Below are 14,064 nucleotides of genomic sequence, written 5' to 3'. Positions count from 1 at the left end.
TTTGCAATTTTTAAAAACCTCTAGTGTCTTGGCAATTTTAGTTGTCGAGAACAAGTGCCAATACGGATATATCACTTGATGCTCAGTAGCACCTCCTGCAAATTCGATAAATAAGCTACTGTTGCTTGCAGATTTCTTCGCAACAAGTTGCAGCACGAACTCGCGTCTTTCTCTGCTCAATTCTTTAAAGATAAAATCGCAATACCTTAAATATGTCACAGAGACAAAATTTAAGAGCAATAAGACAACTCCAAATTTAATTTAATTTTGACAACAGAATATCGCCAAGAAATAAAAATTTATTTTTCTGCTTAAGACACGTGCAAGCCACATAGACTCAAATGCCGTCAAAGTAAACAAATAGATTGTCAGAGTTTTGATCAGGTTTGCCACTTATGGGGATTTTTTTCTGCGTTTTTTTATTTTTACAGAATTATGCTAAAAATGCATAACAGGGGAATTATTCTGTTTGTTATGAATGCATAATGGATTCAGAATACAATAAAACTACATTTTTAAATAGACTAAATACAATTAAGCATTGAATTATTATTTTTTTGTATTGAAATGGCTATAAGCCACTTTTTTTGCAAACTAATTAACTTGGTATTATTATACTTGCGAATAAAACCAATGATATACAAAAATAAAATGATAGTGTAAAATTCAGGCATAAAGTTTAACATAATCCATTAAAGGATATTGCAACATATTACAGGTGAAATAAAAGTATTATTACTAAATTTTAATGTAATGAATAATAACATATTTTTTTTAAAAATGTAAACTACTGATTTCTAATAAAGAAAAATTAAAGCATAAATATTTTCTTTTATTTACGTAGATGAACAGCCGACCCAATTGTTTGGGTTTACGACTACTAATTTTCAACTACGTAGTCTTATAATTTTGAACCAATCCAAAAGACAAGGAAACTCTTCGATCAGTATCTCCACAGGTATTGATTTGTTATGGGAACATGGAATACTTCGCGACTCGACAGATTTAACAAGCATCAGTCACCATTTGCTACACGGGGAGTCTTCGGTTGGCGGGGTTCGAACCCACAAACTCTTGGACATGAACCCAGCACCCTACCGACCAGGCTATTCCGGCCCAAAAAAAAATATGTAAGAAAAAAGTACTTATCTTAATCACTGATGAAACTTGAATAGTTAGAATCTACTTTAACGAATAAAGGTAAATATTTAGCGCTACTGCCATACAGTCAAACACGTGATTGACGCCGCCAAGGGACGTGTATTTTTTTTTATTTACATCTAGTCCATCTTTCCACTGAAGGGACTAAAGTTATTTATTTTTCTCGATGTTAAATTTGTTCAGTCCGTCAAAATACAAAATTTTATTTTTAGTTCTTACATTATCTATATATTTTAAAATATGTATTTTTTGTTTCAGAACTTTTCTAGACGTTAAAGAATGCTTCCGTGACCATTTCAAATATTGCCAAGATTGGATAGCTGATAAAGTAATTAAAATCCATGCAGAAATAATAAGGGTCACAATACCATCTGATTTCTTATCGTCGCCAATAACATTTCAGAATGGTTACATCACCTGTCCCTCACTTCTGAATCGTAAGTGTTGACCATTCACATTTTGTTAAAATACTGGGAAGCTCCGTTCACCAATATCCGTGGTTGTTTCTCATTCATTATTCCCATATAGCAAAATAAGGTTTATTTCCCCTCAGCAAAAAGCCTTTAATGTAAACCTAAAAGGGTTTGTTATGCGGTTTACGTGTAAACCTTCTAACCTTAAAACGAGATCTGCGACAATCTGCTCTATTCTACGCCCAAAAAGCATGTAACCTTGCGGCAACCTTGTGTCCGGAATTTTCTTTTTATTGTCACGAAAATGTTTGTACTAAAAACCTTTTTTCAAATAAATCAAAAATATTGCAGCTTCAAACCTTTCATCCTAAAAGGATTAAAAATTATTTTTTTAAAGCTTTTTTTCAAGAAGTATTGTCACTTAGGTCCATAATGACGTTTTAGCTGACGTCACACTAGCGATAGGATCAAATTGCATTCTCCATTGAAATTTCAAGACAAGGCGGATTTCAGATGAGCGTACAAGACTTTGCTAAAAGGAACCTTATAGTGACCTAGATTTAAGATTATTTTCACCCTGAGACTAGCTTTATTAATAGAGTTTTTCACACTTGAAAGCCCTAAGTCAACCTCGATTTAAGGTTTTTATATTGAAGGTTGTCTTCCAAGGTTTTGGATTAGGGTAATGTGTGTATAATAGAGCAGATTGTCACAGATCTCGTTTTAAAGTTAGAAGGTTTACACGTAAACCGCATAACAAACCTTTTTAGGATTACATTAAAGGGTTTTTGCTGAGTGAAAATAGACCTTACTTTGCTACCTGGGACGCACATTACCCTAATCCAGAACCTATGAAAACAACCTTCTATTTAAAAACCTTAAATCGAGGTTGACTTAGAGTCTTCAAGTGCGAAAAAATCATGGAATAAAGCTAGTCTCAAGGTGAAAATAATCTTAAATCTAGGTAATTATAAGGTTTCTTTTAGCATTGTCTTGTATGCTCAGCTAAAATCCAGCATGTCATGAAATTTCAATGGACAATAATATTTGATTCTATCGATAGTGTGACGTCAGCTAAAACGTCATTCATTATGGACCCAAGTGACAATAATTTTTAAAAAAAGCTTTAAAAAATAATTTTTAATCATTTTAGGACGAAAGGTTTGAAACTGCAATATTTTTGATTTATTTGAAAAAGGTTTTTAGAGCAAATATTTTTATGACAATAAAAAGAAAGTTCCGATACAAGGTTGCAGTAAGGTTATATGCTTTCTGGAATTCTTTTTGTTTAATAGTCGATAAAAAAAAGGATAAATTGTTTATAAAATATTTAATTATTGTCATTTTATGTAAACTTTAGTGGTAGCATTGACTACTGCAAGGATTCGATTATGTGATCGATCGATTATTAGTGAACTGAAAGCTCAGTAATCATGTTTTAAAATAACACTTAAAATTTAAAAAATTTGACAACCTTTATTTAATATTTTCGATAGATTAAATACGATATTGCATACATCATCCCATTAGCGTGAAGCATTGTTAACATTTCTATCAATTAACAAATCTCTTTTATGGTAATTTATAATACCATATTAATGTGATTTGCATGAAGAAAATAAAACAAATTAAAAAAATTAATTATGTTTAGGCATTCATTCAAAAATGTAGCGTGTCTTAAAATGTAGCGTAATATTATATCATAGAATGGGATACCTATAAGTGACGTAGTGTGTGTATCTCGATACTGATTGGTTCTTGAAACGTGGCATTTGTTTACGTTAGCAACTGTTCTTTCCCTTCTATTTCGAGAAAACCATGCCCGTCAAGTATTAATTCTCTTAAGTGACCAATTCTTTATTCCTTCGCAATAATTCTTTGACAAATAATTTAATTCTCATATGCATTGAAATTGACTGGTACACAAAACAAAAATATAACACGTTTGCAATGAAATATATGAACAAATAATAAATCTAAGTTAAGTAAAAGACGTAGACGAGAAATAATTATATTTCATCAATTTTAATGTGCAATACGGCGCTGAATTTAATTAACTTCACGTCAATTAATATTCTAAATTACGTGAAGAATTTTAGCTTAACTTTAACACGCCATTTTGCTTATGAGCGATCACCTCGCGCTGACGTCAAAGGGTCGCATGTGCCCGTAATCTTCTTAAGGAAATAACTCATTTAGTTTTAAACTCTTAATTTGGAGAACAATCTAAAGCTTAATAGCAGAGAGGAATAATAAAATCAATATTCCGGGGAAATGCTTTTCAATTGGGGATACAACAATATTTTATGGGAAAACAATATCTTTATAACTTTTATTAATTTCATGATGATGATAAACAAAAAGGGAAAACTAAATCCTACCACGTGATTTTCCATCAAATAAAAACGTCAATAAATCGGTCTAACCACAAAATGAGACTATTTTTTTTTTCATTATACATAGAGACACATTTTTTTAATATGCTGAACGTTATGAAATGTACGAATACCTAAATTTGAAAAGTATTCAACTGTCAATAATAATCAATCAAAAAATTACACTTAGAAATACAGAATATGCAACATAATAAGTAAGTAATAATTTTTACTTGTTAACCTTATACAACAATTCGAATAAGAATATTTAGCGTAGTTTTTATTTGCCTTCAGTCTTTGATGTTTTGAAAATTTCCATATGAATATTAAGATTTGTCTCTCTTTTCCTTATTTTTCTTTCTTTCCGCCATTAAATCTAGTTTCTCTATCTAATTTAGAGAAAGAAAATCGCGTGGGGAGATTTTTTACAACAATGGGTTAGTTTGTATTTAAAGAAAAAAAATTTCTCAAAGGAATATAAAATTGCTTTTGAAGTATTTGAAACATTAAAAAACCAATAAACTGTTACTTTGTTTCGTTTCTTTTCAGAAAATATCTGAATCTTGACCTGAAAGCATCCATTTGGAGGGGTTTTTTTTCATCCACCAATATTGTGTGATAAAAAGTTCCATGAGTTCTCATTTGTATTTTACATGCTTAAAAATAAAGATCATGAATAATATTTTATGTTTTCTCATCAACCTAAACCTTGTTTCCAGCAAAGNTTGCTTGGTTTTGAATACTGAAGATAGTCATTTGAGAAAAAAAAATGCGGGCAACAAAGTTACATGCCTTAGAAAAAGTTTGCTACTTCCTAATTCATACAATGTAAATTAACTAAATAAAACAAATATAAATTTTCTCCACATAATAAACAAATATTCTTTTATAAATTAACTACAAACATTAATATTATTCATAAAATACAAACATTAATCTAAATATTTCCATAAAACAAATATAAATGTCTAGTAATACATTAAACGAAAATGTACTTATTATATTAGAATAACATTTCTTGCATGATGAAAATTTCAGTTGAAAGATTGCAACAAATTAGAACACATTTCCTATCAGCAGAAGGTATTGAAATTATTAAAAAATATGCATGTGGTGTATCTTGAGACTCACAAGGCAAAACATGCTTTTCTGACCATGTTACAATCAGCGGTTTAAATATGAACAAAAATATGATCAATCTAAACGAGCAATCATTAATTACACATAACTGGAAAAAAATATCTGCTCTTATATTATCAAACAAAATTCAATTGAATAGTTTTAAAAATACATAATTAGAAAGTTGAATAAAAATATATATATATATATATATATAAAGTTCAAAATGAAGATAAAACAAAGGAAAATTATAGACAAATGAAATTTTTTAAAAATATCCGGAAAATAAAAGATATAATCTTTTCATCAGCCCACACAATTATATCAGCAAAAAAGAGTGGGGCTGATAAAAAGATTATATCTTTTATTTTCCGGGTTTTTTATAATAAAAGTTTCATTCTTTTTTTCTTTTTTTTTTAAATCAGTTGTTTGTTATTTTTTTCATTATTATTTCCCCCCCCCCCTTTTTTTTCCATATGTCTATAATTTTCCTCTGTTTTGTCTTCATTTTGAACTTATCTAATGAGTTCTGTTTTCTTGCAGCTTAAGCGCAATAACTTTCTTCGTGTTTTCTTGTATTTATTTATTTTGTTGTATATATATATATAGATATATTAACAATTAAAATTTTAACAAAAACAATTTTACGCAAATTTATACAATGTTTATACACATTGAACTTCAATGGTTCAGATATTGAGGATTGAGGAAAATGAGCTTTCCTTGTGAAGTACTGACATTTGATTCCCTGTGGCAGCAGGAAGCAAGCTTAGCTTTAGATGGATGAGTAACAGCTTGTCTTGGAAGTATAAGATGCCGTTGAGCAAGGCTGAGCACATTACCGCAATCGCAAAAATTCTCTAAGTGGTGAAGCTTCAACCGCAACCTGCAGGTTGTGATGGTATAGTGGCAGAGATAATAAAGGCAGATCAAGGACAGTTACATTAGCTGTTTAATAAATTTTGGAGTAGTGAAAGAGCAACCATTCCAATGAAGCGAAACAGTAACAGGAAAAATCCCCAAAGAGGCTGTTTAACAAAATGTGAAAATTGGAGTGTCATCTGCCTTTCTTCAATCCCAGGAAAATATTTCTAAAGAAAATTTTGCAACAGATAAACTGAAATTTTCGGAACTCTAAACAACAAGCAGTCCTTCCATTTCGGAAGCGGGACGATTCAACTCACTCTTACATTCAGAAATATTATTGGACAAAGTTTGGAATTTAATATATAATTTACGCTTAGATTTTTCTGATTTTAACGAAACCTTTCACCCAGTGAAAAAAAAAAGTTCTGGAAAGTTTTATTAGTTTGCAAAATACTACAGAAATATATATAAATATAATAAAGAATATATATGATAGCAGTGAAGCGACGTGTGTCGAAATTAATGAACAGTTAACAGAATTCTTCTTGGTGCGATTTCAAAACTGACATTTTTAATTAATTTTAGAATGGTTTAGGTTTATTTATAAACAATAAATGAGAAACTAAAGTAATAAGAATAATTCAAAAGGAAACTGAAAAATTTTAATTTTTAAGTCCAGTAATAGTCGACGCTGAATCATTTAAATATGTAAATTGAGTAGTTGATAAAAAAAAGACTATAGTGAAGGTATAAGATAGAGAATAATTAAAGAAAAATATATTTTAACAGATTGCATAAATTCGGAAAGAAGCCAAATACTGAATAAAAAGTGACATTAATTTTTTGCGAAATTTTTCTTGAAACCTTCAATTATTTTAAGCCTTTAGCAGTTTTTTGCAGCAGCGAAAATTCATTTCAAGAAATGTTATAAAACTGTAAAATATTTTACATTGTTAAGAGTTTAAAGCTTAAGTTAACTTAACTAAAAAAAAAAAGTAAATTATACTGGGATACATCCTAAGATATGCATTAATCATATTTGAAAAATTTGCTGCGTTTGAACTTTGTCTCTTAAAACTAACGCTAAAAGTATTTACGAAAAAGGTCGGGATAGCTTTGCAATTAGGGAATTGGGCCCCACGTCTAAGAAGTCGTGTGTTTGATCCCCGCCGGCCAAAGACTCAATGTGTACGAAATGGTGACTACTGCACGCTAAATCTCTGGGGGTACTGGATCGGAGATTGATGGTGCTCTGGTGCAGGACAAAATTAAGATCTGAGAATGGATGAATAGTGTGTGAATGTTCTCTCCCTGTAAAACGGACTTTAACGTTTGTGCGTCGCAGAAGTCGAATTCGGCTACAGATAGCGTCACTGAAAAACAAGAAGCGCACTCCTCTGAATTGAAATACACTTGTCAGTATTGAACAAGTGGCATAAGACAACAACAGCAAAAGTTGCGGATTATCGCGAAAAATTAGCTACTTTTTTAATAAAGAAAAAAAATTTTAATGAAGAAAAAATTGTGTGTTACGCTTATGTAGTTTGCAACAGCTGTAAATGGTATTTCTGGAATTGTTTACTATTGAATTGTCCGTGGGCGGGAGGGTGGTCGGACAATTCAAAATTAATATTTCGATTCGTTAAATAAAACCTAAAATATATATGGAAACGCTGATATTCATGTTCCCCGATAACATTTTCATAATTAATCACTTAAAGTTTGGAGAATAATGCGCCAAAATGCGTTGCATTCTTACAACATGAAAATCTGACATTGTGCTTATATTTTCCGTTTTTTTTAAGGAAGATTGAAAGACATTTAGAGAAAAAACTGGAATATAACATTAAATTTATCGGGAAATCCCTATTCTATTAATTTTTCTCTGCATTTCTTTGGTTGTTTTTTGTATTCCATTATTTAATAACTTAGCAGAATCTACATACTTTCTTTTGAACATGACCTATGAATTTTTCCTAAATAAATAAAAAATTAACTAGGCACTCGAAACTAGAATGAAAAAATATGCTTACCTTAAGCATGCAATATCTCGATGATATTTTAAGTTACGAAATCAGACTCAAAGACATAGTAATAAGTAATAATTTTTAATAAATATTTATCAGTTTTTTGTTTTATTTAAACTTAGTAAAAAAATTGAATCGTAAGGCAGACAATTTCTTACATCACTTTAAAGTATACAATTTTACATAGCGGATTAATACAAAATTTGAGTGAAATCGTTCGACCAGTCCCTGAGAAATAAAGTTTTAAAAAATCTCATATTCAAAATTTGATTTCTCAGGAACTATTTGACCTATTTAACTCAATTTTTTTTGCCATTTAAAACTGCACTCTTTAAAATGATGTGAAAAATTTTATACCTTGCAATTCAAAATTTTATTGACTATCATTAATTAAAATAATAAAAAATGATAAATATTTATCTAAAGTTCTTTTTGTATGGAATTATCTTTGGATAAACAAATTTCATGATTATATTCAAAAATATTTTCAGTTCGCTGGAAAAGTTCTCGAGATATGGTAAAATAAGCAAAAACTAAAATTTACATTATGAGGCCTGAACTTCAGACCTTTCTCCTGACCAAAGTATTGGGACAATATTTTCCAAATTGCCGTCACCCCCTATATCTTGGGGATAAGGAATCCGAATCCATCGAAAAAAATATGTTTATTCAGAGATGTGTCTGATTTTTTAATTTAAAATAACGTCTGCACTAATTAATTAACTTACTTGAGATCACCTCTCCGAAGCATTAAGCTGGAGTCCCAGTAAGTGAAGATCCCATCTGTAGAACAAAAGTTACTCAAGGTCTGCTTCTCTGTATCATTTACAGGTATTAACACCACTGCAGCTACAGATTTGGCGATTTTTAACTGACACCAATCTGCACCTAAAATGTTTGCGACAAGTCATAAAATAAAACATTTTATTTAGAATCAAAAAATCGTTTTCAAAATTCGAAACACTTTATTTAAAAATCAAAGTAGTCAATCGGATTTCGGAGGAAAATGGGCCAATATAGAGTTTAACCTAGATTCAAAACAAATGTTCTATTTTCTTTCACCTGATGCTGTCGCCATATGAACTCGGATAAATAAGATTCCAAATGATGCAAACAACAAGGAATTCAAAAGATAACTGAGTGAGAGCAACAGGATTGCTCTTTATTGGCGCATTAGCGCAACTTCTGCTGCAATAGCATTAGCACGCAAGTACCCATTTACATATAACGGGTTCCTGCACACAGGAGAGCCCACGCACACAATCGTGAACCTTATACATCTTCTCATCACAAGCGCTCAAAATCCGGTGAATGTAATACAGCTCTCCTGGACTTTCAAAAATACGGCAACCAATGGTATCCTTTCATCGAATTCTATCCCAGTTAAAATTCTGATGAGGGAGCAATGTTGCGTAACTACCACTACAATTATTAAACATCAATTCACTAATATATACGACATGCTAGTTAAATGACGTGCTCAGATATGATGTCGTTAAGGTAAGTTGTGCTACAAAGGCTACTGCCCGAGCAAGATTGGATATTGGTAATTTCGTTGGGGCTTTATTATTAAGTTTTGGGTTATCTTGTCATGTAATGATTTATAATTAACTGAGTATTTGAGATAGTAGCTATATTTCAGAAACTAATTACTCTAAAAGTCCATTTATTTACATTTTTAATTCGTTTCAATTGATATCAATAGGATATTTAGATAATTGATATTAACATAATTTTAGATAATTATTTATTAGATAATTTATTAATTATATTAGATAATTTATTAATTATATTGGATAATTTATTAATTATATTAGATAATTTATTAATTATATTAAATAATTGCATGATATTTACAATACAAAAAAATTAAAGCTTTAATCCTCATTAGAGCAGAAATCTCGTTGACTTTTATTTCATCTCAATAAAAATTTTATTAGTCATAAAAAAAATTCAACATTAAACGAATAAAAATTGTCCGTGGGTGGGCGGGAGGAAGGACAATTTAAATTACCTTTTTATTAATAATTGAAATAGTTGTAAAACCAGTTTAAAATATCTAAAAGTTAAATTCGAAGCTTTAGAGTTTGAAACGAAGCCTCTAGAAGATTTGTCATGATTTTTATTTAATATTATTTATTATTGAAATTCAGTTTTAAGATTTTTAAATTGTATGTAATATAAAAGAATAATATAAGAATTTGTTGGAACTTTTATAATGCTCTTAAATTTTAAGTTGCGCATTAAATTCTTGTGAATGTAATTATTAATAGTGCATTTAATTATAATCAATAATCATTTTAAACCAATTTTAGTCTTTGTAAACCTCCGTTAATGTATGATTATGAAACCAATCGGGAAACAAATTATTGAAATTTAATGGTCTACACTTCCAAAATCACGAATTCTTACATTCCATTACCAAATTATTTTACTCAATTATAATAAAAAATAATTTTTAAATTTAATATTATGCCTTGCTACATATTTCTTTTCCATGGGCATAAATTTCTTGTTTTTCATATTTATATTAGTAATGTAAATATATCTTTTATGTTATAATGATAATGATATTTAATAAAAAATTAAACTGTCAAATAATTAAAATATTTTTTCCTTTTAGATGAGGCAGAGAGAATGAAAAATACTTTAAGAAAACAGAAGGAAAAAAAAGATTTTTATTTAAGATTTTTAGCTTACGACTCCCTTATTATTTCTCATAATTATTTTTTTATTTATTTCAGGCTGCATTGCAACAGATTTGTATGCCTTCTTCCTTTCACCAGCTCTGCAGCCATTGGTGGGGTTTGGTTTTCTCTTCCCCTCACCGTCTCTCTATCTCCAGTTCTTAATTTTCATAACTTTAAGGTCCACCCTGAACGAGATTCTGCCATCTTAGCCCACCTGTTTTTCTGTTATACCTTTTTTCCTTTTTTCCTTTTTTCTGTTATACCTATTTTATTTGGAATATCTGCTGTTTTATTTCATTTTTATTTATTTTTTTTCTTCAAAATATTCTCTCGTTTGTATCCTTCTTCACTTTTATAAACTCGCGTCATCTCTTCTCTCAATAAAGTTTTCAATTTAAGATTTTAATGTGCGACTTCATCCAACCATGGTTAAGGCACCAGCAATGTCTTTCAGAGTTCGTTCTTTTGGCTATCATTGTACGGCCGCATGATTTTGATACCTGTCAGATGACGTGAACATCTGCTGTTTTATTTCATTTTTATTTATTTTTTTTCTTCAAAATATTATCCCGTTTGTATCCTTCTTTACTTATATAAACTCGCGTCATCTCTTCTCTCAATAAAGTTTTCAATTTAAGATTTTAATGTGCCACTTCATCCAACCATGGTTAAGGCACCAGCAATGTCTTTCAGAGTTCTTTCTTTTGGCTATCATTGTACTGCCGCGTGATTTTGATCCCTGACAGATGACGTGAACAGCACCTGTGCTGGTACTTCTCTCTCCAAACTTGCACTCCAGCGAGAGGACTTTCAGCTATGGTAGATTTAACGTGCACCTTGTTGCGTATAAATGCAAGTTCAGTCGGCTGCCAGGATTCCCAGCTCTCCACCAGTGGTTTGAGAAACGCCTAAAGAGGATGCCGTACCACGGGGGAAAAAATTTCATTGCAATTTCTCTTTCACCTCGATTACTAATTTTATATCTAAAAGAACAAAAGTGATTTCAATTCAAACCTAGAGAAAGTCAAGAAGTTTCTATTGCTGAAGAAGAAATTCAATATATCAAAATGCAAAAAAAAAAGTATTATTGGAAGAGGACTTCGCCATTATGTAATCCTAAGTTATATTCTCATAGTTTATTTTCATTTTGATATTTAAAAATTTTCTTTTCAGTATTTGAAACTTCATTACTTACCCCTGGCCTGGCTTGTCCTTACTCACTTTTTCCATACTTTAAATTTTAAATTAGCGAGAATTTGCAACGAAAAATTTCTGTGGTAGTATGGAGTCCTCTTAACAAATAGCGCCACAGAAGTGCTCATCTAAATACCATCTAACTCTGTAGGTACATAAAGTTTTCTTACAAATTCTTTGTTCAAAATTTCTTGACATATTTTGATCCCTATTGGACAAGAGCCATCTTTCAGATCCGTACATAACTATTGGTCATTAAGGTATCATATATATACGCCTAACATTTTCTATAAATTGGTTAATTTTTTAAAGGCTTATGATTTGCCTATGGTTCTTCTGTTCCTTTTTTTGTTGTCTTTGTTTATTAAATTCGCATTGCAAAGAATAAAACACTAAAATGCTAAGCAAACTGATAAGATAAAAGGTACTTCTATATAATCAGCTATTGCTTGCAAAGCATACATTCCATTTTATATTATTTCTTGATGAACTATTTACATTGTTTTAAAAAAGATTTTCTCTCAATTTCTAGCAAATATTGATTGATATAGAAACAAAAAATAATTTCTGAAATATAATAACTTTTAAAAACCTTATGAAAATGAATTTTATTAAAGTTGTCCAAATAAAAAGTGTACATGTGAGATAGCTTCAGAAATACAATAATAATACTAGCGCCATAATTCCTGCTGCAACAAGAGTTAGGGGGAGTGTACCACAAATAGCATTTCCATTTCGCATGAGAGCATTCAAAATGAATGTAAAATCGTGAAAACGAATTCATCCAGAAATATATGATTGCTTTAAGGAACGAATTTTAGTGGCAGAAGATGGATGCACCGTTTAATAACTTAGAGTGCTATACAAATATTACTCGTCGTAATTCTTCGATTACCTTTTATCGCTTTCTAAATCATGCTTCATATTTACTTTTTATAGTAACGTTAATTCATATTAACTTAAAGATTTTTTTTCTTCATATTATCTTTACCAGGCTAAACCCTCATATAGCCTTTCAAATAATCCAGTGTTCTTAGTCCTTATATCTTAAGCATTATTTTCCATTTACAGCATTCATTTTAGACAATAAATGTTTGCTTTGCAGGTACGTTCAACTTCTGCTGTTCAAAATCAAACTATTATGCCTTGTTGTTCTCTGAACTCATCCGTTTTTGCTCGAATTTACATTCACTTAATATGCTCTTATGTGAACCTTTTACTTTTCTTTTTAATGATGGCACTCAAATCGCAATTTTATTCTTGACGCTCTCCAGTGTTTATTTATGTCGTCTTAATAATCGTGTTAACAAATTTTATAAACTATTCCGAATTTTTATTTAAAAACCATACTGATACATTAAAAATTATTAAAATTATAATTTTCACTTGAATGCAACTTGAAATTTATAAATTGAAAAATATAATTACTGAACTTGGAGACTGAAAAGGATACTATTAAAGAAATTAATGTAGCAGACTAGTCACAAATATTGCCATCAGTAACGATAACGACATATCGTTTTAAGTTTTTAGATATTAGAAAGATAATGAAGATTAGAAAGATAAAGAAAAAATGTTGAGAAAATATGTGATTGTTCTTTACTCTCAAATTTTTATTTTATTTATTTGGATAAAAATAACATTTCATCCGCAAGCATTTTTTTTCAACGAGATATATTACTTTTTTCAAAACGCATTACTTAATTATTTAAAAGCATATACCTGATTCTAATTTTTTTTTAACAAATATTCTCGATTCTTTCAACTTTCGAAGCATATTCATAAAACTATCAGTTGTACAAGAGTTATAAGAAATTTATAGATTGTAAACACATTTAACTTGAACTCTTGAAAGAATAGTTGAGTCAAGAATTTTTCATAAATATTTTAATGTAGAATTTCTCGTGAAATTCTGTATAACTGCAAGTGTTCTATGTAACTGGCTTCTAGTTGATATTTACTATATCAACTAGAAGCTATGTATATGCTTTTAAAATCAGGTATATTTAAATGCATGTACCTGATTCAAATTTTTTTTAACGAATATTCTCGATTCTTTCAACTTTCGAAGCATATTCATAAAACTATCAGTTGTACAAGAGTTATAAAAAATTTATAGTTTGTAAACACATTCAACTTGAACTCTTGAAAGAATAGTTGAATCAAGAATTTTTCATAAATATTTTAATGTAGAATTTCTCGTGAAATTCTGTATAAC

The 14,064-nt window shown here is 29.8% G+C and overlaps 1 protein-coding gene across 1 annotated transcript in view; it reads left to right on the top strand.

Annotated features, from left to right (window-relative positions):
• The window catches only part of LOC107437637 (uncharacterized), a 43,268-nt gene extending 38,660 nt beyond the window's left edge, over positions 1 to 4,608 (top strand). Inside the window, exons 18-19 of the mRNA XM_071185405.1 lie at positions 1,420 to 1,598; positions 4,499 to 4,608. Of these exons, the coding sequence (XP_071041506.1) occupies positions 1,420 to 1,598; positions 4,499 to 4,509 (190 nt within the window). The 3' untranslated portion in view covers positions 4,510 to 4,608. The remainder of the gene's footprint in view (positions 1 to 1,419; positions 1,599 to 4,498) is intronic.
• The last annotated feature ends 9,456 nt before the right edge of the window (positions 4,609 to 14,064 follow it).

The sequence above is a fragment of the Parasteatoda tepidariorum genome, chromosome 9 (genome assembly GCF_043381705.1).
Source record: "Parasteatoda tepidariorum isolate YZ-2023 chromosome 9, CAS_Ptep_4.0, whole genome shotgun sequence".
NCBI lineage: Eukaryota > Metazoa > Arthropoda > Arachnida > Araneae > Theridiidae > Parasteatoda > Parasteatoda tepidariorum.
The sequence above is the reverse complement of the archived record's forward strand: the minus strand, read 5'-3'. Positions and strand labels throughout refer to the sequence as shown.